The 27,791-nt window shown below is 38.0% G+C and overlaps 1 protein-coding gene and 1 non-coding gene across 2 annotated transcripts in view; one reads left to right on the plus strand and one right to left on the minus strand.

Moving 5' to 3' along the window:
* HDAC9 (histone deacetylase 9) overlaps window positions 1–27,791 on the minus strand; it is a 379,234-nt gene that overhangs the window by 59,355 nt on the left and 292,088 nt on the right. Inside the window, exon 21 of the mRNA XM_008148368.3 lies at window positions 2,288–2,421. Within this exon, the coding sequence (XP_008146590.2) occupies window positions 2,288–2,421 (134 nt within the window). The remainder of the gene's footprint in view (window positions 1–2,287; window positions 2,422–27,791) is intronic.
* Window positions 19,228–19,334, plus strand: LOC114235021 (U6 spliceosomal RNA). Its single transcript, XR_003621202.1, has one exon. It is a non-coding gene; the product is annotated as a U6 spliceosomal RNA (small nuclear RNA).

Consider the following 27,791-nt stretch of genomic DNA (forward strand, 5'->3'; position numbering starts at 1 on the left):
TGGTAAAGATAAATATATAATTAAATTCAGAATACTTTAATACTGTAATTGTGGTAGGTAAATAACTTTTAACTCTAGTGTAAAGCTTAAGAGATAAAAGTATTAAAATAACTAAAACTATAATAATGAATACACAATGTAAAAAAGATTTAATTTTTTACTTTAAATACATAAATTGAAGGAGGGTAGTGAAAATGTAGAGTTTTTATACACATTAAGTGTTAAGATGTTATCAGCTTTAAATACACTATTATAACTATAAGATATTTTATGCAAGTATCATAATAACCACAAAGCAAAAACTGACAGTATTTAAGCAAAAGATAAAGAAAAGGAAATCAAACATACCAATATGGAAAAACTGACAGTATTTAAGCAAAAGATAAAGAAAAGGAAATCAAACATACCAATATGGAAAATCATCAATTTACCAAGAGGGGAAATAGGAAACTACAAAACAGCTAGAAAACTGCAAGATGGCAATAGTAAGCCCATATATATCAATAACTACTTTAAATGTAAATGGACTAACTTCTACAATCAGAAGACATAGAGTGGCTGAATGGATAAAACAAATAAGACCTAACTATATGCTGCCTACAAGAAAATCACTTCAGTTTTAAGGACACACAGACTGAAAGTGAAGGCATGGAAAAGATATTCCATGCCAATGGAAACCAGAGGAAAGCAGAGTTAGGTATATCAGAAAAAAATGGAACTCTGAGCCAAAAACTATAATTAGAGACAAAAAAGTTAATATATAATGATAAAGTGGTCAATTCATCAAGGGAATGTAACCACTATAAATATTTATATGCCCTACATAGGAGAATCTAAATTTATAAAGCAAATATTAACATATCTAAAGGGAGAAACAGAAAAAAACATAATAATAGTAGGGGACTTTAATACCTCACTTTCAACAACTGATTGATCATCCAGCAGTAGAAGGTTCTTCAAAAAATTAAAAATAGAACTACCATATGACTCAGCAATCCCACTTCTGGGTAATATCTAAAGGAAACAAAATAACTATCCTGAAGACCTATCTGTACTCCCAGGTTTATTGCAGCATTATTCATATAGTCAAGGTATGGAAACAACATAAGTGTCTATTGACAGATGAAGGGATAAAGAAAATAGACATATAGATATGTAGATATATAAATATATGAATATTATTTATTCTGAAAAAAAGAAGGAAATCTCATGATTTGCAACAACATAGATGAAATCTTGTGATTTGCAACATCTTGAAGGCATTATGCTAAGTGAATATACCTCACAGTGTCACTTATGTGAAACCAAAAAATAAGAAAAAAGAAAAGTAGTCAAACTCATAGAAACAAAGAGTAGAATAATGGTCACCAGGGGTGGGAGAGGTGGGTAGCAACAGGGGTGTTGTGGTGGTGGTGGTAGGTGAAGATAGGGAGAGGTCTGTAAAAAGGTTTTAAACTTTTAGTTATACAATGAATAAAGTTTAAGGATCTAATGCAAGCATGTCAAATTCAAAGGTTAACACTGGCCAAATAAACAAGACATGCAGCCCACAGGCCGCGAGTTTGACATGCTTGATCTAATGTATAACACGGTGACTACAGTTGATAATACCGTATTGTAAAACTGAAATTTGCCAAGAGAGTAGAACTTCAAGTATTCTCACCAAAAAACCCCCCAAAAAACAAAATGTAACTATGTGAGATAATGAATATGTTAAATTAACTTAATGGCAGAAATCATTTCACAATGTATATGTATATCAAATTACCACATTGTATACTCTAAAATAAATACAGATTTGTCAATTATATCTTAATAAAGCTAAAACATTTTTAAAACCTTTTACCCCCATATAATCATATTGAAAATGTCAGGAGAAATTTTCTTTGAGTTCTTTCTTTTTCAGTGTTTCAATGTTCATGAGTTGGGTCAAGTATACAAAGCATTTCTCTTTTCTTATTTATTGATAACCCTATATAAAGGGTTATCAATATCAATCTCCCAAGGGTTATCTTATTTATTGAGTTCTGCCAATAACTTGATTGATGGGGATGCAAATGAATTCTATAACTGGGCAAAAAGTTATTGCATATCACATGAGAATAGGTAAACTTCTCTTACCTAAGGCTTACCTTCTTTCTTAGAATTGTAAGAGAAACATTGTGCTTTCTGAGTACTTGGGATTTTAAAAAAACACTTAAAAATATGCGTGCATACATTCCTTGTCCTTGACCCCTGCTCTTTTGTGCTTTTAGTTTAGTTTAGTTTTGTGTTTTTTGTTTTTTACCTCATTTCCTAGAAGGGCATTTACACAGGCTTCTGATGCATCGCAGATGGCTGTGAGGTCATGTCCTCCTTCTAGAGCCAACACCACGTGTCCGTCAGCCAATGTCATCAATTGCTTCGTCAAGTGACCAAAGCCTACCATAATACAAAGAAAACATTTCAAAGTAGTAAATCAAAAGGGGATGTCTATTAGAATCTAATATTAATTGAGCATTTACTCTGTACGTGTCCTTTCTCAGCACTTTCTATGCGCTAGCTCACTTAATACTCACAATAACTTGATAAATTAGGTCGTATTATTATCACTACTTACAAGTGAGGGAACCAAAACTTAAGATCCTAACAGCTAAGAAGTATCACAGCCAAAATTTGCACAGGTCAATATGCCTCTCACCATGGCACAGTGCATACAAAACACAGTCTAGAAGTACCTGGATGAAAAAATCAGTATATGGCCAATATTAATATGGTAAATAATGCCATTTGCTTGATATTTGTTTCCTTTCTCCATCATGTGTCTTTATCTTTATTATAAAGGAAGTTTTCTATGTATCACCCCAAATTACTTTACTATCACATTAGATTTTTATAGACATTCTTTTATTCTGAAATAGTCAATATATGCCAAAAATAACATCTATATATGTTATAAAGTATAATGATATGACAAACATTGGTCACTCACCTCCCAATTTAAGGATAATATTGTTAGCAGTAATTTTGATGCTCCTGTGTGCCTCTTTCTAATGATATCCCTCCTCCTCTCCACAGAAATCAGGATCCTGAGTTTGTGTTTATAATTGCTTTCCTTTGTTTAATCTGCTTGTTTTTGAACTTTATAAAACTGGTTTTATACTTTTAAAACTTGCTCTTTTCACACAACATTTTTTTTTAGCTCATCTCTGCTGATACATAAAGGTATAATTCTTTGCTATCTAGTAGGCCATTTTATGAGTATAGAAAAATTTATTTACCCATTCTCCTGTTGACAGATATTTGAGTTTTCTGTTATTACAAATCCCTGTGTTTTGTTATACAAAGAATGCCTCCACACACACTCTTATACAAGTCTTCTGTGCACATGTGCAATAGTGGAGTCAAATTGTTGTGGCTTAAAATCTGATAATACCAGATTATTTCCAAAGGGCTTCAACCAATCCCCTCTCTGTGAAGCAATATATATAAGATTTCCAGTTTAGACACATCCTTCATAACATTTGGTGTGATTTGCTAAGTGGGCAGGTGAATAATGACATGTAACTGTGTTCTCATTCAGTATAAGGAGGGACTTTTCTACTTCTACTTCGAATATTTTATTTTAAATAGATGATTAATTTAAATTATTTCTGTACAAAAAGATGGTTTTTCTCCTATAACTAGTGGCCTGGTGCATGAAATTCATGCACATTAAAAGGGGGACCCAGAGTCAAGTCCCCGCCCACCCACATGTGCCTCAAAATCGCGTGAGACCAGACCCGGCCGTCCCCACTCCATTGGGCTAGATCCAGACCCGGCCAGTCCCACTCTTGTCAAGCCCCGCCAGGCAGGGGGAGTAGCCTCAGGTCCCCCAGATGGGGCAGGGGGCGTGCCTTAAGGTCCCCCGTCAAGCCCCACCAGGTGGGGGACACGGCCTGAGGTCCCCTGTCAAGCCCCACGGGGGTGGGGGAGGGCGTAGTCTCATGTCCCTGCTGATTGCTTGTTAAGGCTCCTTAAGGGAACTAGGCCTCAGCTGTTGGGGAAGCCATCTTTGCGACAGAGTGATAGTCAATTAGCATATCCCTCTTTATTGGATAGGATTCTATAGTGTTGTGAGTGGCATTATTATTTCTCATATTAAAACCCAGGTTGAATTTATGGATTAAAATGTTTGGTTGTAATGTATTACCAGATGGATTTGTTTCACTAATGCTTTTTTCCCCCTCCTATGTCCATGAATAGTATTGATCTATTATTTTCCATTCTTATATTGTTCATATTGACTTTTGATGTGGTTGAGACCCTCTATTTCCATTATCTGATCCTAGAATATTGTGTAGGAATCTTCTTTAAAACTATTTGAATCTTGTATTCTTTTTTGAGAAAGATTTTTAACTATTGATAACATTCCTTTAGGGATTTTAGGAGTACTCAGCTTTCAAATTTTCCTAAGTTATATTTTTCTAGAAATTTGTGGCTTTTTATTTGTGTTCAAATTCATTGGAATAAAGTTTTAATTATTTTCATTATCTTATTTTGGAACTATAATTAGACATGCGTGATCACTGTCATTATATTCTCAATGTCCTTTAACTTTTATTTCACATTTTCTGTGTCTTTCTGTCCAGCATTATGTGTACTTTTGATTCAGATCTATCATCCAGACTCTCTCCAGATGTGTCTAAACTGCTGTTCAACACTTTTATTGATATTTTCATTTATAGTCATTTCAGTGATTATATTGTTCAATCCAAGATGTTCTATTAGGCTATATTTTATTTAAATATATTTTTATTGATTTCAGAGAAGGGAGAGAGAGAGAGAGACATCAATGATGAGAGAAAAATCATTGATTGGCTGTCTCCTGCACACCCCACACTGGTGGATTGAGCCTGCAACCTAGGTATATCCCCTGACTGGGAATCGAACCGTGACCTTCCGGTTCATAGGTCAACACTCAAGGACTGAGCCATGCCAGCCGGGCTGGTTATATTTTATATCTTTCTGTTTTCAAGCCTCTGTTCCTCTCTTAAGTCTTGAGGTCTTTTGTTTGAAACAAAGAAGATTCTTATAATAGAGTTTGAAGAACTAAAAGAAAGTCTATAAAACTGTCAAATAATGAAACCCCACCAAACCCAACTACATTGCTTCCATCTTGTAACAGGTAAGTAATACCATTCTTAAGCCTCGGAATGCACAGAGCTATCCATCCAATAAGCGAGAACTGTTCAGTATTTCAGTTCTAATCTGGCACTTGAATCTGGCTAGCCATGGACAAGATGAGTTCATTTCCCCATACCTCGAAACAGTGCAATGTGTTGATTGTATTCATTTAGCTATTATTTTGATGAAGTCAAAAAAGTCACTTTATAATTATCCTATGTTTCTAAATAGTTGGAAAAACTATTCTAAAACTGATATAAAATGAGGTAAAATATTGCAACATTTCTCATTTCCTATGGACGTCATTTTGATCCCAATAAGAATCTTTTCCAGAAGCCACTTAGGAATGAGGTTGACTACACTAAACTCTACTTTCTTGTCTGATTTCTATAAAAAGAATAGTAAGCTTTTGGAAAATGTGTAATGCAAAGTTCTGATCCCTAAAGCTTAGAAATGTTCTTGGCCCAAGTCAAGGTTAATAGCATATAGTAATTAGTTCCACTCTAGAAGATTAAAAAAAGCAAACAATATCCATAATACTTGTAGGCAAATATTTCTGCTAATCATATTGATAAATATTCTGGACATTTCCTATAACCTAAACCAGGCTATAGTGATAACTTAAAAAGATATAATAATGAATCAAGGCAGTACACCATATCTTTCTTACTGAAGGATCTAAGTCACGACTGAGCAGATCAAATCATATGGATTTAAACAAAAATGGAGAGAGAAAGTCCCAAATCTGAATTAAGTTCACTCTTTCCTCTGGGATTAAAACAAGTCCCATAAAATACCAAATTTAGATGGGATAGTAAAAAAAGTGGAAGGAAAGAATGGAATGAAGCTAATCTTTGATCTCTATCCAAATTCCTCTTTCTTTTACCTACAGGGTTTATTTCCATTCACATGTTACCCATGTGATCTCTGGAGCCACAGATTGAGGCAGCTGAACTCTGAGTTAAGCTTGCACAAAACATTCACATGAAATAAAGAAATGAAACTTCTATAAGGTTTGTGTGCTCTCCTCCAATTAAAGTAAAGAAGTCAAAAATAATTTTTAGTAGCCTGAGTTCTAGAGTGTCATTACTGCAGTATGTATGTGCATGTATATATATGATTAGAAAAGCCAAGTATGGCTACCAATCTCAAGGTATTATTTTTTCAGGACATGTGACATAAAACTTTCAGTGGTGTGTGTGTGTGTGTGTGTGTGTGTGTGTGTGTGTGTGTGTGTGTGTGTGGTGTGTTTATTTGATTGGAGATCATGTATCATTTTAATAGGCATAATTTCAAATTTCATTTAATAGTTTTTATTTCTAGCTTCACAAAAGGCACAATAGCTCATTGTACTTGTCACAACATACTTAATTTGCACAGTTAAAAAACTAGCAGAGGCCATAGCAAAAAATGCTTTTCTTAATAATGTTGGAGCACCCTCAGTGTGAAGGCTGATGAAAAAGAAGTGATCAAGTGAGAAAACATGTTTGTAAACATGATATCTTAGGCCTAAGCAATCCCTGGATATGGGAATGGAACTGGATTATTGAGTTCATGCATACCTTTAGTTTCTGAATTTCTGTTGGGAGGTAGGTACATCACTTAAGGAGGAGCCTGAATGCCTGGGGTAAGATGAGCAGGCTCAGGTGAGCGAATGGAATGAAATATATAAGAAACTCGTACAATTCAACAAAAGGAAGACAAACACTCCAATTAAAGAATGGGCAAAGGACCTAAATAGACACTTCTCCAAAGTGGACATACAGAAGACCAAAAGAGATATGAAAACATGCTCAAAGTCACTAAGCATCTGAGAGATGCAAATTAGAATGACAATGAGGCATCACCTCCCACCTGTCAGAATGGCTACCATCAACAAATCAATAAACCACAAGTGTTGGCGAGGATGTGGGTGGGAATGCAGACTGGTGCAGCCACTGTGGAAAACAGTATGAAGTTTCCTCAAAATATTAAAAATGGAACTCCCTTGCCCTAACCACTTTGGCACAGTGGATAGAGTGTCGGCCTGCGGACTGAAAGGTCCCAGGTTCGATTCTGGTGAAGGGTATGTACCTTGGTTACGGGCACATTCACAGTAAGAGGTGTGCAGGAGGCAGCTGATGGATGTTTCTCTCTCAGCAATGTTTCTAACTCTCTCCCTCTCCCTTCCTCTCTGTAAAATATCAATAAAAAAAAAATGGAACTCCCATTTGACCCAGTGATCCCATTTCTAGGAATATATCCTAAGAAACCCGAAACACCAATCAAAAAGAATATATGCACCCCTATTTTCATATTAGTGCTATTTACAATAGCAAATATCTAGAAACAGCCCAAGTGCCCATCAGTGGATGAGTGGATAAAAAACTGTGGTACTTTTATACCATGGAATACCCTGTGGCTGTAGAAAAGAAGGAACTCTTACCATTTGGAACAGCATGGATGGACTTTAAGAGTATTATGCTAAGTGAAATAAGCCAGTCAGAGAAAGCTAAGTATCACATGATCTCACTCATATCTGGAATCTAATGAGCAAAATAAACTGATGAACAAAAAAGATCCAGAGACACAGAACCATGGAACAGACTGAGGAATTTCAGAGGGAAGGTGGGTTTGGGGGAAGGGTGGGGAAATATTAACTGGGAAATTTATATTCATATATGCATAGCCCATGGACACAGACAATGGTGTGGTGAAGGCCTGGGAGAAGAGAGGGGGCAGAGTTGAGGGGGTCAATGAAAAAAACAACAACAAAGGGGACATCTCTAAGACATTCAATAATAAAGATAAATTTTAAAAAGAATGAGAAGAAAAGAGAATTGGAAGGGCATTTTTAGTTAAAAATCTTCTGTTCAGTTTTATTGATTTACTAGAAGCAAGTTTAACATGCTCGTTTCTAAAAAGAATATGAAATAAGTTGTAAATATGGTAGCAGTTTAACAATTTTCAGCTTGAATTCCTGATAGTCCATGAGGACTTCTTTCTGCCTAAGAAGTCATATTGTGTCAGCATTTTTAGTCATTCAGAAAAATTGTTTGAAATGAAAGGTTGATCTAAGAAGCCTCAAAGAGTAACTTTAGATAGGTATTTAACAACTAAGACACAAAGAGATTCATTCTTCGAAATAGCACGTCTCAAACACTTCTCTATAATGTTTCTCAAATTGTTCCCAGAGAAGAGTGGTAATGAAAGGAAACAACCCTAGCTTTATTTTAATTTCATTTAAAAACAACTATTTTAAAAGCCAAAATTAGAACAGGTGCATTGTAGAAACTTTAGGAAATAGAAAAAATAGTGTAACATATAATATATAATAAATATATGTTGTTATATACTATATATTGTATATTACTTAAATAAGAAATAAAAATAGTAATACAATAAAATAATCTTACCTAATAATAGACAAACATGTAAATTGACCGTACCTCCCCTATGCCCACAGCCAATCAGAGTGGGTATGCAAATTAACCCAACAAAGATGGTGGGTTAATTTGCATATGCAGGTGCAGAGCAGTTGGGAGGGGCAGGACGCCTGCTATGAGGGGGAGGGAGGGCAGCAGAGGGAGCTACCGTTGTGGTGCTCCAGACAGAAGCAAGGATTTGCCGGCCCCTGGGTGGCTGGGAGTGAAGTCAGGGGAAGGAAGGCCTATGCTTGCACGAATATCGTGCAACGGGCCTCTAGTTTATATATAAAATGATAAATCTGTAGTGGAAGTAGCCAATTACACTTTTGTAGTATTTTATGCTTATTTTTATGTATTTTAAAAATAAAACAGGATCATATTGTAATTTTTTAAACTTACATTTACAAATACCAATATAGTGTGAAACATTTTTCATGCCCTGTACAATATCATTTAAGATGTACTAATATACCAACCAATTCTCTATTTTGAGGTACTTAAGTTTTTACTAGGTTTTCTGGTTTTATATACTGTATAAGATTGCAAATAATATCCTCTTATATGATTAAAGTGGCCACTATATACTAGCACTTACCTGATTCTACTGTATTATTTCAGAATGGAAAGAGGCCTGCTCTGTATATTATTGCTCACTTTTTTTTTAACCAAAGTATGAGATAGACATAAAGAGTAAAGCACATATAGGCAAAAAGGGAACAAACTGCAGTTAAAACTTTATAAACTTCATTCTTTTTTTTAAGCACTCAAAAATAGTATTTACTATTACCTATTTTCTTATATTACTAGTAGGGAACTGTGGGCCGCGATGCTGCGGTGGGCACAGGGGTGGGTCTCGAACCATCTTCTGTGCCCCTGTCCAGCCCCTCCTGCCGCGGCCCCTGTCCCATCTGGCTGTAATCCCGGTCCCACCACTGTCACTCCCACATGCTGACAGCGCCAGCCCCACTTGCACCTGCTGATGGCGCAAAGCGATTGGGGCCGGTGCCAGCAGTGGGTGCAAGCGGCTGCTGCTGCCCAGATCTCCCCTCAGGAACAGGGGGAGGTGGAGAAGCCCTCAGGGGCGATCAAGGCTGGCAGCTGCTGGTGTTGGCAGCGGGTGCAAGCACTGGGTGGGACTGTGGCACACGGGAGCAAAGAATTTTCAGTAACCACCAGAGGCTCACCCCGATGACAGCGACCGGTGCCCTGCCTTGGTCTGGCGCCCCCACTCACCTGCTCCACCACCTCACCACGGCCAACGCCCACCATGTTCTGTGCTTTGCCACCTGCTGCTGACTCCTGCCATGTTCTGCACGCGCCCCCTGGTGGTCAGCGCATGTCATAGCGACTGGTTATTCGGTTGTTCTGCCATTCGGTCTATTTGCATATTAGCCTTTTATTATGTAGGATGGGATCTTACTCTAATTGACTGCTGTTTTAAATTAAATTTATTGGGGTGAGATTGGTGATTAAAATTATATAGGCTTAAGGTATACAATTCTATAATTCATCAACTATATATGGTATTGTGCATTCACCACCCTAAGTTTCCTTCCATCACCATTTATCCCCCTATACCCTAAACTTCATTCTTTTAAAACCTCTGTATATACTCAAAGGGCAATGCCTGTTGTGGATAACTAAAACATTATTATAGAAGCTCAGGGAAATGAGAGATAGTCTGGAAAAGTCTATTTCTATTATGAAATTGCAAATAGTGTATTGGAACTCTCCATAGATGCCAAAACTGAGAGAATCCTGCTCCAGGCGGGACAGAAGTCCCTCTTCAACATACAATTAATTACCATTGCTATTCTGCCATTCTGTATTAGATCAGAGGTTAGAGTCAGCAGCCAACTCCCAAAGAAAGGTACCTAGTCCGTCATTAATTTGGTTAATGAAGAACGAAGTGATTGGTTAGACAATTCTTTTAGTTTTTATTTTTAAGTCCTTACCCGAGGATAACTTTTCCATTGTTTCTAGAGAGTGGAAGGGAAGGAGGAGAGGGAGAGGAAGAGGGAGAAACATTGCTGTGAGAGAGACACATGGATTGGTTGCCTCCTGCATGTTTTCCCACCGGGGCTGGGGAACTTGCAACCAAGGTACATGCCTTTGACCGGGAATTGAACCTGAGACCCTCCGAGGGCCAAAGCTCTAACCACTGAACAAACAGGCCAGGGCTAGACAAATCTTAATCTCTGCACATAAATATCCTAACTTGGCTTATGCCAGTCTCCCATTCACTACTTGTGTTTTTTTTTCACCAATATTTTCTGAGTCTGTTGTGGAAAAGCTTCAAGTAAAAAAAAAAAAAAAACAACAACAAAAATGATAGCAGGGAGTCCCACCCCACACTGCCATTCAGCAGAGGCAGTGGAGTGAAGGCAGTAGTTACAGTCTCTTTTAAAATACTGACACCTAATGTTATTGATTTATATCATTTCTGAAACTTTCTGATAGGGCTAAAAGCCTCAATAACAATGTACACATTTTTTTTTAACAGGTTAGTCTCATTTGGGCTTGAAATATTTATGAAGACTTCGTTGCAGATTTAATATAGTAGGATCAAAGGAGTCACAGATTTCTGTCCCATTTGAACTTGAAAGTTTATTTTGCCCATCCACTGGCATATTTTCTATAGTTATGTCCAGAAAGGATCACTGAAAAATGCACGTACTGTGAAGTCTAACTACAAAACTGTAGCCGTTTTACTCTCTAAACCCCTCGGTCATTAAGTTACCCTGCTGTTCTTTAGGAAAATGCAGTCAAACTCAAGTTGAGAGAGGAGTCCGGGTAGCATGTGGCTGTCTCATGCACTGGGAGGCTCGCTAGCAAGACTTCAAAGCAGAATCTGATTGTTGCAGATGGGAAGAATGCTTTCCCCAGAAATACCTTTTTAAGATGCATGGTGCTGTAATTCATATGGTGGGCACTTGTGATTCATTCCTGATGATGTTGGGATCATTTAACTCACAAAACCATTGTCGCTACCATAAAATCCTTTCATCTGAAGCCAAAAAGGTTTATTTCATGCAAATGAAAATTTTTCATTAAAGTATCACCTTAATAATGGGCAAAGATATATCTTTTCTGGTCATGTTTAAAATGTAAATTTATGAACATATTCTGAAGATTCATTTCATGTTATGATCTTTATTTATTTGATGTCCCAGGACTCTTTCCAAGTTCATCGAAGCCGGAAATCAATTTTAGAAGAAATATGGAGATTATTATCACTAAATCTTTCAGTTGGCTTATTCCAAGCAGCCCTATAAATACTGCATATGTTCCAAAGAAGGCACTTTCAACCATAGTAAAAATCCTTTTACTGTTGTAGTCAGTAATACTCCAGGAGGTAAGTTTACAGTCTTAGCACCTTTGAAAACAAATGAATAGTAGGTCTGTAATCTAAACAAAGCCTGAGACAATATTCCAATACCATTATTCCTGAAAAATTAAATGAAAAAACACTTATCCTTGGGAATTTCCGAGAGTGAAATGGCAAGAAAGGTTGACTGGCATTTTGACCATCTACCCATTCATCCAGCCATCTATACGTCCATCGTCTACAAATCAACAATTACTTACTAAATACTTACTATATGTCACAGATTTATAGATAAATCTGCTACTTAAAACAGTATGTGAACCTCAGTTTTCTCACCTGTAAATATAAGGATTATTTAGTCTATTTCATAGATTTGAAATGTATATATAATCATAAAAAGCCACCTCAAAAAATAGATTTTATGTCAACCATTTCCTTAGTAAGTGCTTTACTCTACAATTAATCAATATATGAATGGGAAAAAAAGATAAGCACAGTACATTGAACTGTACTTAGTTTTTATATTCCTTTTATATTATTTAATAAAAGATTTTAAGCATAGAATTTTAAATCTAGAAATAAATTTATCTTTATATATTACAACTTTTCATTTTAAGAATGAGGAAACTTAGACCCAGAATGTGAGTTATCAAGGCAAACAGTTAACAACAGAATTCGAGCGGGAACCCACAGCTCTCAGGGAGTGGGTTTTCCACCAATCAGCCAACTCACAGATATTACTACTGCCCATATTTTCAGACATGAGTTCCAGTTCAAAGGAAACTTTAGAAAGAGTTCCTAGACACCAAATGGTTTTAAGAAATCATTGCTCTGTTGTGTTAAGTGTAAACAAAGCTGAAACATGTGAATTTAAATTTCCCTTAAAAAACACAAACATAAAACCAGTGAGAAAAAAACAATCCCTAGAAAGTGCTTTTGGATGTTATAGAAGCATTCCTTCCCAGTCTTCAACAAAATTGTTTTTGCCAAACCCCAAATGCAATTTGATTTGCCAATCACTAGTTTTTACTGCTGTTTTCAATAATGCATCAAACACATGGGATCTATTCTCTCATCGATGCTCATACATAATTGGCCAAGTAGGATGGAACAAGAGCAGGATAGATCATGCTAAGCAATGATGATCCCATTACAGTAGTTTGCACTACTCAGATTCAACCAATATTTAGTGGGCACATACACTAATAGTAGCTAGGGATATACACAAGGATGAATAAGATATAGTTCCTGCTTCCAATGAACTAAAATATAAAGAACATGTACACAGATGACTATAATTTAACATAGGACAATTGTTATAAAATAAACATATTTTATAAAGCTTTTATAAGGCTTAATAGATGGATGTTTACTTGATTCCATTTCAATTGGAGAGTATGGTAAGTAGAATTCTCAGAACAACCCCAAATGACTCTTGCCCTTGTATAATCCCCGCCTCTTTGAATATGGGGGAACCTGTGAATACTATATATTCCTGTATATAGCAAAGAGATTTTTCAGTGGACTTTGAATAAAACGAAAGGGAGCTATTACAGGATACATTTTAAAAGCAAGGAATGTTCTTCAGCTGGTCATATACAAAGAAATTAGAGTGACTGGAAGGCTAAGAAGGATTTGATGCACCATCCATGGTTTGAGAATCAAGGGAATCCATGTGCAAAGGAATGCTGGCGGCTTCTAGCCCACAAGAAATGGGAATCGCAGTCCTTAAAACTGAAGGGTACAGAATTTTGGCCAACAACCTGAATGAGCTCAGAAGAAAACGCTTCCTCAGAACCTCCAGGTTAAGGATCCAATCTGGCTGATATCTTGATTTCAGCCTTGTGAGACCCAAAAGCAGAGAATACAATGAAATTTGCTATAGACTTGTGACCTATAGAACTGTGAGGTGGTGAATGGACAATGTGTTAAGTTACAAGTTTTCATACATTTCTGAATATACTACAGGTCTATTGTAATTTCACTTTATGAGGTAAACTGAGATGAAAGGAATAACAATGGAAATTATAACCAATAGTGACTCTCTAGTATTTGTCTGGTGCCAGGTCCTAGGCTTTAGATAGATGTTTCATCCAATCCTCACACCAACCTCATGAGGTAGCTACAGGGAATATCCAATTTTTTATAGAGGAGCAAACAAAGAGAAGTTGAATCATTTTTTTCAAGGTCGCACAACTAGAAATTAGGAATGTCAGGACTCAGCTCTGCTGTCTGAATTTAGAGTCTGAGGTGTGTTTTTTAAAATATATTATTTTTATTGATTTCAGAGAGGAAGGAAGAGGGAGAGAGAGATAGAAACACCCATGATGAGAGAGAATCATGGATCGGCTGCCTCCTGCAAGTCCCCCACTGGGGATCGAGCCCACAACCTGGGCATGTGCCCTTGACAGGAATCGAACCTGGGACCTTTCAGTTCGCACGCCGACGCTCTAGCCACTGAGTCAAACCGGCTAGGTTGAGAGTCTGAGGTTTTAACCACTGAACATAATGCCTGTTTAAAATAAATGAGAAGAGCCCCACATACTAGTTTTAAAAATCCACACACATAAAGTATGTTTACTGTTCATTTAGAATGAGATGATGTAATGGATGCATGTCACTATGTGCCCAAAGAGTTCATCTGTTCTCACTGTTTTCTGCCCACTTCCCCCACTAAGTGTCAGGTGCCCATGTGCTGAGAAATAAGACAGTGCCTCAACAAATAGTCTTTTGGATCTGGAGGAGGTGGGTTGTTAGAAGAAAATAAGGTTGTGATGAGTTTTCACTTGTGATGAGACACTTCACATAGAGTCAGTGCTGCTTCACTATTACCCAGAACCAAAGCCAGAATCTGTAGGTCACGTTGTTTAAAAGAAAATGAGAGCTCACTCCTGGATGACCTTGAGTTTATGTAGATTATGTGACCTTTCTCAAGCAGATATTTTTAGAATTGTGAACTCTTCTAAAGATCCAAGGACTCCATCAAAGATACACGATCACTGGTCACATCAGGTTGGAGCCTGCAAAGCTTTTCTAACTAATATATCTTGTGCTCAAGGGATTCTAGGAGGTCTTATATGGCGGAAAGATTGTACTAGAAGACCGTGGCCTTGGAGGTGGGTAAGCATGCTAGCAAAAACTCTAAGCTCACCAGCATAGAATAATCAGCTCAACACATCTGCCACAAAACCACTTGTCATTGGCTGCTCATACTATTCAGGATTAAATTTTCAGTATGTTAATGAAATGACTGATGTATACATAATAGAGAGACTTGGCTGAATGTGTGATAACAACTAAAGTTTATGTGGAACTTACTGAAGGGTAGGCTGTGTGTTATAACTTATTTGATGCTCACACACACTCACAAACATAAAAGAGGTCTTAACATTATTCTTATTTAGAGAAAACAAACACAGAAAGGTTAAGTACACTGCCCAAGGTAAAATAGCAAAGGTATGATTAAACCCTCTGACTCTGAAGTCCATGCTTTTAAGCACAATACTCAAATTTTTATTTATTTATTTATTTATTTATTCATTCATTCATTCATTCATTCAGGGCCCATAGTGATACTGGATAGCAAGTTTGGGAGAAAAGCAGAGAAAAGCAAGGCCCTACAAATGTTATGCTCTTATTATATATCTACTACAGGGTATACATTTTTTTTTTTTTAAAGAACGTCTTTGAAAATATACTGTGGCCATTATAAGAAGAAAAGCTGTTCCAAAGACTGGGGAGGACCAGTGTCTGGGGAAGAAATTCAGGTCCAAAGAAATATAAAGACCAAAGAGGAAAGTTAAGTTATTTTTTTCTTAGACTATTTCTTACACAGTTCTGTAAAATTTATAAGAATTTCATTTAGACACAACAATTTCAAAAACACAACTAAAAGACAAAAACGTCTACCACCCAGAACCACGGGAAAGCTGGCTGAGTGGAAGACTGACAACTAAGAACAGAAAGGAGCACAATCGCTGAAAAGCTGAGGTACGGAGGCACTCGAATCGGGCCGGCGGCGGGTGGCTGGGTGCGCGGCTTTTCTTCAACCCGCAGGGAGACAAGCTCCCGATCACTCTGAAATCCAGTTTCTGGGGACACTCGGGGGACCCAGGCACCTACGGGGAGAAGCTGGACTCTCGGCCATCGGGTCGGAAAGTGAGAGTGACTTTTTTGCGGTGGTGCGCCCAGCAATCGTTGTTTACTGCGCTGGACCGTGGGGCGCAGGGACTTGGAAACGGGAAAGGCAGAGACAGCTGACGGCAGCCATCGCCGTTGGCCACGCCCCAGCCTAGTGACGCCCTGAGACCCCGCCCAGCCCTGAGGCCCCGCCCTGAGGCCCCGCCACACACATTCTACAAACCCGCCCAGGCTCCACACAGCGGCTTTTGCATATAAATGGCCTGTTCTGGAGCAGCTTAACCAACTGCAGCTCCAGTCAGACTGCTCCAAAACCGCCCAAGCAAAGGAGGAGAAAACTAGCCCTTGCTGTAGCTCCTGCTGGGGAACACACAGTACACAAGGGTACACCAAGAGTGTCCACCTCAAGTAACTGGGAGGCTGACCCGTTGAACCAATAGGACACCTAGTACACAAAACTACCCTACCAACTCAGGGAAGCAGAGAATATGAGAAGGCAAGGAAACAGATCACAAACCAAAGAAATGGAGGAAAACAAGCGATTGGACATAGAGTTCAAAACCACGGTTATAAGGTTTTTCAAGAATTTCATGGAAAAGGCCGATAAATTCCATGAGGACTGAGATAAAAAATATTATACAGAGACCCAAAAGCAGACTAGAGGATTGCAAGAATCAACTCAAAGATTTGGAATACAAAGAGGCCAAGGACACTCCTCCAGAGAAGCATGAAGAGAAGAGAATTCAGAAAGTTGAAGATAGTGTAAGAAGCCTCTGGGACAACTTCAAGCGAACCAACATCAGAATTATGGGGGTACCAGAAGAAGAGAGAGAGCAAGATGCTGAAAACCTATTTGAAGAAATAATGAATGAAAACTTCCCCCACCTGATGAAAGAAATAAACTTACAAGTCCAGGAAGCGCACAGAACCCCAAACAAAAGGAATCCAAAGAGGACTACACCAAGACACATCATAATTAAAATGCCAAGAGCAAAAGACAAAGAGAGAATCTTACAAGCAGCAAGAGAAAAACAGTTCGTTACCTACAAGGGAGCTCCCATACGATTATCAGCTAATTTCTCAACAGAAACCATGCAGGCCAGACGGGAGTGGCAAGAAATATTCAAAGTGATGAATAGCAGGAACCTACAACCAAGACTACTCTACCCAGCAAAGTTATCATTCAGAATTGAAGGGCAGATAAAGACCTTCACAGATAAGAAAAAGCTAAAGGAGTTCATCACCACCAAACCAGCATTATATGAAATGCTGAAAGGTATTCCTTAAAAAGAGGAAAAAGAAGAAGAAAGATAAAAATTATGAACAACAAATACATATCTATCAACAAGTGAATCTAAAAGTCAAGTGAATTAAAAATCTGAGGAACAGAATAAACTGATAAACTTATTAGAATCAGAGGCATAGAATGGGAGTGGATTGATAATTCTCAGGGGGAAAGGGGTGTCTGTGTGGGGAGTATGGGAAGAGACTGGACAAAAATCATACACCTATGGATAAGGACAGCGGAGGGGAGGTAAGGGCAAAGGGGGGGTGGGAACTGGGTGGTGGGGAGATATGTGGGGAAAAAGGAGAAACAATTGTAATCTGAACAATAAAGATTCATTTAAAAAATAAATAAATAAATAAATAAATAAATAAATAAAAGAATTTCATTTAGTTTTATACATAAAGTGAAACTAGAATACCTTGTCTTTAAGAGGATTCAAAATAATTGTGGTTGATCCATTCACAAAATATTTGTTGATTTCAAGTGTATCTTTCTATGATGCATGATCTATATATTGCTTTGTGTACCCACCACTCAAACACAAATAATCTTATTAACCAAAGTCACCCCAATAAATTAATTTAAAAAAGATGTTTTTTTGAGAAGCTACTATGTAACAGGGACTGTGATGGCCAACTAGGATATGGTTTTGAGCACAACAAAGACAGTCCCTATTCTCATGTCACTTACAAACTAATATTAGTGAGAGCTAACATCACCAGGTACCATCCTATATGTCTGAAATGCATTATCTCATTTAATCATCACACAACTGCCAAAGTGGGAGATTGAGTTATAAAGAAATTGACTTGCCCCAGTCAATGGCAAACTAATAAGAAATTGATTGGTTGACTCCACAACCTATCATTGAATCCACTCATCTATGTATAAATCCAAATAATGCTAAAGCACTAGTTTAATGTATTACTGTTATAGTCACAGCATCAACTGTGTCTGAAAATAATCACCAAATATCAATGAACTAGAGGCCCAGTGCATGGATTTGTGCACATTGAAAGTAAACTAATTAGAAGGTGGCTGGCGGGCGGGAATGGGCAAGAAGGGCTGGACACCCCCCTGGAGCCAACCTCCCGCGGTCCCTCCCCGGCCGCCTGCACCTGGGGCAGTGCTGGGGCTCAAAGGGCATCTGCAGAGTAAGCGGGGTCCCTCCGGCAGGTGGGGTCCTTTGCCCTGGCCTGCGGGGATAGGGCTGAAACTGGCAGTCCAACATCCCCCGAGGGGTCCCGGAGTGCCAGAGGGCACTCTGCAAAGTTGCTGTTGCTCAGCAGCTCCTGCATTGAGTGTCTGCCCCCTGGTGGTCAGTGTGAGTCATATCTACCAGCCAATTGGCCGGTCACTTAGCCTTTTATATATATACTAGAGGCCCGATGCACAAAATTTGTGCAAGAGTAAGCCCTCACAGCCCCAGCTGCCTCGGCCCTCACAGTCCTGGCAGCCCCACCCCCTGCCCCCACCCCCTGCCCACTGGTCGTTCCAGAAGGTCATTCTGGAAGGTCATTCCACTGTCAGTCTAATTAGCATATTAGCTCTTTATTATATCGGATATATAGATGTTACACATTCTTCTTACTCAAGCATTAACTTACATTCACAAAAACTAATTTTTAGAAAAAGAAATATCCACTTTGATTTTTCAGATATTGTCAGTGGGAGAAAATATATTATTACCCCCACCACTCAAAAAACCTCCTAGTTACTTTTCAAACTAACCCTTGGAACTAAGTTTTCATTTCCACTTCAGTATGGCATTCATTCATTACAGCACTCCTCAATTAAGCTCAGATAACCGTGGCCAACTGAACACTTGTAGTGACCATTTTAAAAAAGTTTTTCCACTAGTTTGTAGTACTTGTCCTGTGGTTACTTCATGACTAACTGCTTTTAAAAGAATTGATATTGTGCCCACTGCGGCAGCACATATACTAAAATTGGAACAATGCAGAGAAAATTAGCATGGCCCCTGTGCAAGGATAACACGCAAATTCGTGAAGCGTTCCATATTAAAAAAAAAAAAAAAAAAGAACTGATATTCGCAACTAATTACCTGACACATAGTACCCAAAGTTATTTGGTCTTTAAAAAAAATTAACCAATACAACAGCCCCACACCCTGCTATTGAATTTCAGTGTGTACATGCCTCACAATGGGTAGGTGCCTGTAAACAAGAGAGATAATTTATCTTCAAAGTATCAGATACATGTTAAAGGTTTGTTGAATGGCAGAAAAACAAGTTAGTCTTTTCTAAGGGAAATAAGGACATATGTCTCATTGCCAAAACATTCCTTGAAATTTCATTTCCCTATGACCTAGGTTTTTAATTTCAAGACAAAATACCTGATTTCAAAGGATAAGTATCTACCCTCTGGGAAAAACTGATGCTTTCTTATTTTTCCCTGCCATAAAAGGAGGTTCAGGAACCCTATAAATTATAGGTTGCAAGCAACCATTTAATTTAGATTAAATTAGACAGCAATTGTATGTTAAATAAATATGAAATGGCTCTGAATGTGTTTGTTAAAGATTAAGAATTCTATAATACTTGGCTTCTATTACACATTTGTTATTGCTGATTTTTAAAATAAATCACTATTTAATTGAAATATTTAAAGAGCATTTACAAAGGAAAGTATAACATTTAGCAAAACCCATGACAATCTAATAAGCCCAACAGAGTAGCTCTTAAAAACGTATCAGATTCTCCAACATCGTGGCAGAAAATCTGCAGTGTGAATATGGCCAAGATCATATAAAATCTTTATAAATGCCATAATTCAACTTGCCAATATGGACCCAAAAAGGGTTTCATTCTAAATATTTGTCATCAAAGTGGTTGTGGTCTATTATATCCTATTCCCACCTGTCATTAAAAAAAAAAAAAAAGGAATACATTAAGGTAGATCAAAACAGGAACTCCCTCACATATCCATCCATCGCTTGAATATAACTATCATTTTTGAGGAAAAATTTAAATATTCCAGAGTGTAATTCATTGTGATTTAAAAAAAATATATTTTTATTGATTTCAGAGAGAGGAAGGAAGAGGAAGAGAGGAATAGAAACATCAATGATGAGAATCATCAAATGGCTACCTCCTGCATGCCTCCTACTGGGGATCCAGCCTGCAACCTGGGCATGTGCCCTGACCAGGAATGGAACCTGTGACCTCCTGGTTCATGGGTCAATGCTCAACCCCTGAGTCACACTGGCGGGCTCATTGTGGTTTTTATCCTGCATTGTTTTCCCTGCTTTTCCAAGGTGGAGATGTGTGACATGTAAAGGAAGTGGTTCCCTGACCATGCGTGAGGTCTTCCATCTTAAGCACAGTTTCTTTGTGAGTGAGGCCCAATATCCACCCTGTGTCATATAAAATACTACAAAACCTTCAACATGGCAAAGACAATATTTCATGGAGGGCAGTGGCATTTTACGTCCAACACTTCCAGGCACTTAAGAGATCTGAAAGATGACAGGACTCTGGAATTGAATGTTGAGAGAGTGAAGTAAGCAGAGGCCAGAATCAGGATGGGTAGATCAAAGATAAAGAAGAGTCGCCACAACTTTGGTGTCCAGCTGGGTATGCATCAGGATAAATGATGACACATAATCTGCTGGCAATTCTGGAATCATTAAAACTGAGAGGTTATGGGCATCTTTTAACAAGAGTCTGTAATGAGATTCGGCAACCGATTTTGGAGCTAAAGATAATCACAGAGGCACTTGTCTACAAGTCAAGCTGAAGTACACTTGGAATATGCAGCTGCTGAGTCTATTGCTCCTCCCTTAGAGTGTCAGTTCAGATTTACCAAAGGTAGTTAAAATTTAAGAATCAAAAAACAAAACAACAACAACAACAACAAAGAATCTGGATATTAATGGATGGACCTGAGAATTTTATTAAGCTGAGAACATCAGCATTTTCTTATCCCAATCACAAGTGTCATAGCTTCAGAAAAAAAGCAACTAGATGCGCAAAGTTACCTAATTAATAATATATGACAAAAGAAATTCAAACTAACTATTAAAAGAATATGGCTTGCATATAATCCTAACCAATGAACACAGACACCATGGGGGTGTGGGCATGAGTGGGGGAGGGGGAGTGAGGGGCAGTGGGAGGATAAGGACACATATGTAATACCTTAATCAATAAAGAAAAAAAAAAATAAAATAAAGAATATGGCTTTTATGTATAAAAAGAGTTGTGTAACTCATAACTACTTTCAACCTCAAATTCATTAAAGAGAAATTACTTCTCTTAGGAGATACCCAGATGTTGTCTGCCAGCTGCTTAAATACTCCCAAGACATTTGTTGGTTATTATTGAAAGAATGTTAGTTTCTAGAAAAAATTATCTAGTCTGTCTTGTGAAGCATCAGTGACATAACCAGTGTGGCACCACTGATTCTGAATTTGAATAACACTGGATAATGTTAAATCAACAATTACAATGAATACTGTCATCTAAATTCTAGTTCAAGTTCTATGACCTGCTGGACAAAGCCAATTCCCATCTCTAGGTTTTTATTTCTCTATGGGTCAAATAAAGGGGTTAGACTAAGTCAGTATTTCTTATAATGAGATTAGCCTCTGGCTAATCACAATCATATGGGTGTTTATTAAATGCAGATTCCTAAACCTCATTAGCAACCACATTGGAATCCAAATCTCTGGTCTGAGACCCAAACTCTGAATTAAAATAAGTCCCTCAACTGAGGGCTGAGAGACATGTGACTACAAGATCTTAAAGGCTTCTTTCAGTTTTGTCAGTTGGGTTTGGATTCTTAGATATCTTTTATAACGTCATAGTAGTTAACCATTTAAACCTACCAAAAAAAAAAACAAAAAAAAAAACAAGCAAAACTGACCCACTTTTAGTTTTATCAATAAGACAGACAGGCATGAAAATAAAAAGAATAGAGCCCAGCTGGTGTGTCTCAGTGGTTGAACATCAATCCAAGAGGACATTGATTCAATTCCCAGTCAGGGCACATGCCTAGGTTGTGGGCTCGATCTCCAGTAGGGGGTGTACAGGAGGCAACCGATCAATGATTCTCTCTCATCATTGATGTTTCTATCTCTTTCCCCCTCTCCCTTCCTCTCTCTGAAATCAATAAAAAAATATTTTAAAAATTAAAGTAATAGGTTACATTGTTACTCCAGGTTTGGGCTTCCATGAAATTGCATAGGAGGTAGCATTTGAACCTGACCTCTCACTGCTTCCTTGCCCTGGGATACATCCACCCTCCCTCTCCAGTGCTCTCCTCTTCCCTCTGGTCCCCATGAAATATACTACTTCAGTAAGGGCTCTCACACATTAAATTTACGTCAATGGGCTCTCTTTGTCAGAAAGCTTTAGATATGAGGCTTCATACCAATATTTAAATTTTAATATTTGTAAAACTCATAAAAAGTGCCTGATTCATTGTAAAAAGAGTAATATAACTGCTAATTCTGGAATAACAAAAGCCTTTCCCCTCTATTAGGAAGCTTTCTCAAGTGGAACTATGTCTTAGTTTTCCCAAATATAGTATTAAAGGAAACTACTCACATTTAAGACAAAACCTTATTAGCATCATGTTGGTTACTCTTATGATGAATTATAAAGAGTAAAATGCCAACATGAAGAAACCTTTCCTCTAATCATAGTAATGCAAGTTATAATGATAATAGGACAGCACTCTGGAAACAATAGTTTGCAAAATGATACCTAAGTGCCCTTCTGACTTTATGTTTCTAAAGATAATAAAATATTCCCTGAGCAGACTGAATTTCATTTATGATTAGGCCTTTACATTTATCTTACTTATTAATTCAATAATTAAGTATTTATTGAAGAAAGTATTCTATATTATATGTGCCTTTTTATCATCTACTACTTCAAAGAGCTATGCTTGATGTGAATAGAGGATTTGAGACATCTAATAAACAAAACAGACTTGGCTTATGTTCAACCAATCAGAAAACTAGATGTGAGAGGCCATGATTCTTAATAGAAAATAACTTTTCAGGACCTTGGGATTAGATTAAAACAAAACTTATTATTAAAAGAATTCTGGTGAATACCAACTGCAATAATTGAGCATACAAGGAGAAGTAAGTTCTTAGGATACTTCACCATCTCAATTGGTTAATTCAGTCAGATATTGGATCAACTAAAGTTCTGTTTCTGGTTGAAACAATGGTAGTGGCATTTATAAGGATATACGATCAAAAGGATATATTATCAAACTGGCTATGTGGAGAAGAGACATACATACAACACAGAGGAAAAGGTAACAAAGCATGGTTATTTTGGTGGCTTAATTTAGGGGCATTTTTTAGGTGATCCATAAATATTTACTGAGTAGATGCATAAATGAACAAGCAATGATTCCACATTATTCACACTAAAATGAACCATTCCTTGGTATAATAAGCATCAGAAATTTTAGAAAATGTTTTAGAACTGTAATAGCCTGGTTTGTTTTATATTCAGCTAACAAATGCTATCTCTAAAATGATTTTAAAAATAATTCTTTATTGTTGAAAGTATTACATATGTCCTCCTTTTTCCCCCCACTGATCCCTTCCAGCCTGCCCCTGCCCCAGGCCCTCACCACTAGGGCAATTTTCCACGACCACCTTTAAAAAGCCTAGAATTCTTTTCTATTGTTAGCATAAATAAGTGGAGGAAACTGTAAATAATTTATATAAATATCCCACTTAAATGCATTGACCTATACAATATATCTTGAATGATACTCTGACTTTCAGTATCATTGACATTTTCCCCTGCTCTAAGAAACACTCTCCACTGGCCTTGTGACATCACACTGTCAGGTTTTCTCCCTTTCTCCCCTGCTCTTCTGTGTCTAGTTGCTGGCTCCTCTACCTCCTTCTACCTGACAAATATGGGCACTCCCCAGGTTCTGCCTTCAGTTCTCTACTCTCCCTCTGCCAACACTGTCCATTGGGGAATCTTTTCACTGTCATAGTTACATCCATTATCACTAAGTCAGAGACTGAATTCTCCAGCTCTCCTGACCATCCCCTTCTACATCTAATTCTCAGTCACAAATTCCCAGGAGGGCATTTCTTTGCACACCCACATTTGACTCTAATGGAATATGTCTAAATATTACCCATTATCCATCTTCCATAGCTTCTTCTCCTAAACTCCCCTTAACATCTGCCAATGATGACGCTCACACTGCTTGGTTTGGTAATCCAGATCCCATTACGCCATACTGCCAAACCGACATTCCTAAACAGGCTTTCCTTCTGGATAGTGAATTGGACAAGAACGCAGATTTGGGAGGTTGAATTCCATTTCTCTCTCTGTCTCAGTGTCATCTCAGGCATGGTCTTTAATTTCGCCGAGTCTCCATTTCTGCTTCTGTGAGTTGGAGGCATGCTGAATACATGGAAGAACGGACACGTCTGCTTAGGAACAATGTGAGGATACAGTTGCTGAAGAACAAATGTGCCACATTTGCTTGTTTCCTTCTTTCCATCTGCTTTCCCCCCGCCCCTCTCATCCATGTCTAATTCACCATTCAAGAGCCAGCTCTGCTGCCCCCATCCCTATAGCGAAGCGAAATTTCCTCGTCACTACACATTTTGTCTGCAGCATCCACTTCATCAGATACTGCATTTTTCTCACATATATGTCTTTTTATTTTCAATTTAATTGTGAGATTCTGAAAGAGTGGTTCAACATCCCAATTTTCGCCATGACAGCCAGTAAACCAAAACAGTAGTGTTAGCTGAATATATGAAATGTCAGTGTTCCTCAGACACATGCGTATATCGAAAGGGACTTTTAGACTGAGCAGCGCCCGTGCTTGAATCTGAGTTCTTAGTCACGACTGACTGCAAACACTGAGACACTTGGGTCAGGGAGATCAGTGCTTTGGCATTTTCTTTGCTTTCCCGCGGGATGAAGAACGAGTTCCTATTTACAAACTCTGAAGGCATCTCTACTCATCTTTACTGACTTTTTTCTCTCCATCACAGAGACTCAAAGAACTTTTAAGATAAGGTAAAAACTGAAGTGTATCGTCTCCATTAGGGCACGACAGACTCTCAAAATGTAATTTAACAGAAATAAAACGTGGAGTCTACCCAAGCAATGCTCAGGAAAGCCTCTCAGGGTCCGGAAATAAACATTCTGGGATGCTCTGCAGGCCAGATGTGCAGACGATGAAATGACATGTGGGAGCGGAGAGAGAGAACCCAAGCCCATGAAATCAGCATGTTCCCAGGGTGGCTACTTTCTTTGTACAGATGTGGCGGGGAAGCCCTTTGCTTCTGGCTGCTATTTGCCCACACTTCCTAGATGTTTGTTATTATTGGTTAAAAGAGGAAGGCAGGGGTAGTTTTGAGAGTAATAGCTCTGATAGGCAGGTAGAAAGCAGTGCCTAAGCCAAGTGTTTATATACCTGTCTCTCCCTGAAGACCAGAAGCTTCTACCGGTATACCCACTTCATTAGCCTCATGATAAATTCCCCAAAATTCAACGTCTTTACTTCATTATTTTGAGCAAACTACGTTGCCACTCTGAGATGCAATGTCTTCCCTTCCTAGTTTGTAAAACTAAAAAGTTGTAGATGACATGGAACTTCTTTTGCACCTATGGATCTACCTCAGTGAGGGGCTCATCTTTACCCCCACATAGCAGCTCACCAGGTCAAACTCAGAATAGTCTCTTCAGCATTCCAAGAGATAACTGCCAAGTTTCTGGCTAGTGACTGACATTTCACATCCACTGCACTTTTAAACACAAACCATCCCAAGCCTTTCTTTGTTCTTTGGAGATGTCTGTTTCCATCATCCCAAGAAAATGCAAGAACAGTCAAACACAGGTGTTTGGGCATGGCCTAACAACTATGGTTGTCTTCCTGTCTTCCTTCCTTCCTGTCTTCCTGTCTTCCTTCCTTCCTTCCTTCCTTCCTTCCTGTCCTTCCTTCCTTCCTGTCTTCCTTTCTTCCTGTCTTCCTTCCTTCCTGTCTTCCTTCCTTCCTTCCTTCCTTCCTTCCTTCCTTCTCTTCCTTCTCTTCCTTCCTTCCTCTCTTCCTCTCTTCCTCTCCCTCTCTCTCTCTCTCTCTCTCTCTCTCTCTCTCTCTCTCTCCCTCCCTCCCTCCTCTCTCCCTCCCTCCCTCCCTCCCTCCCTCTCCCTCCCTCCCTCCCTCCTTCCTTTTTTTTTGAGGGGGAATCTGTTTTAATGTACATAAAAAGAAACAAAGGCTGATCCTGAAGTTTGTCATACCCTCTGGTTGTCTCAGTTCCCTCCAAAGACTATGGGAATGCTGGCTCCATAGGTCCAGGCCTATAATTGGTAACTAAGGAAATATCCAAGGGAACAGAATTTTAAAGTTAACAACAACAACAAAATCCTATTACAGAAAAAGTGATTTTGTTGTTGTTGTTGGGGAAAAAATGGGAGTTTAAACAGCACATTTATTTCGTTTTAATTTCTAGGCTGTCAGACATCAGCTCTGAAGCCCTGATTCGGAACACATGCGAAGTCCCTTTGAAGTTCTGGCTGCCTTTTTTTTTTTTTTTTTTTTTTTTAACAATAGCAGAAAGATATAAAGAAATTAAACTGCAACATAATCATGAACCAGAACTTCTGGGCTCCTGATTTACAAATTGTCGTTCTTTCATTATGCCGGAGCTTCGTTTTCAAAGCTTCATTGTGGCACATACCTTTTTGTAATTTCTTTCCCTTTAAGCTTAATCTTCAGCTATTTCTTTCCCCTCCAACATGAAGCATTCTACTTTTATTTTAATCAACTAGAAAATAGTTTACTGTGGTTTTCAGAAGACAAGAAAGGAACTGGAAAATCCAGAGCAATATACTAAATGGAACCTTTTTGATAAAAGCCATAGTAATATAAGGTTTAGCTCTTAAAGTACCCAATTCTCTTGGCATAAAGACAAAAATGTACCTTAAATTTTCAGTCCAAAGAAAATGTCTACTTCATTTTCATGCTCTAATAACAAAAGATCTTTACCAAAGATTGCAAGGATCCTTAATAAAACTGAATTTCAAATTTGGTCTGGTGAATACCACATTTGAAAACACATAGATTGACAGACACACACACACACAAAAACACACATACAAATTGATCTAATGCCATTCACTGGTCTTACATATTTATTTAAATAAGGTACACAGGAATTTTGTAATTCAACAGCCCCTTTTAAATCTATATGCAAATATGAATAGGTTTAAAGATTTTTAGTCCCTAAAATCATTTTCCTCATTCTATATATTTTTTTCCTTTAATCTCTGATTGGTTTTATCATATAAAGTATTATAATACTTGTACTCTTTCAAATTCTGCTACACTTATTCTACCTCTTTCCACCTTTATCATGAAACTTCTACTCTGGACTTTCTTCTCTGTATCTTCTTAATGTCAACATTTAAAAAATTATGCTTTCCATCCAATCTATTGACCTTCAAGATATCCT

The sequence above is a fragment of the Eptesicus fuscus genome, chromosome 14 (genome assembly GCF_027574615.1).
Source record: "Eptesicus fuscus isolate TK198812 chromosome 14, DD_ASM_mEF_20220401, whole genome shotgun sequence".
In the NCBI taxonomy this organism is placed as follows: domain Eukaryota; kingdom Metazoa; phylum Chordata; class Mammalia; order Chiroptera; family Vespertilionidae; genus Eptesicus; species Eptesicus fuscus.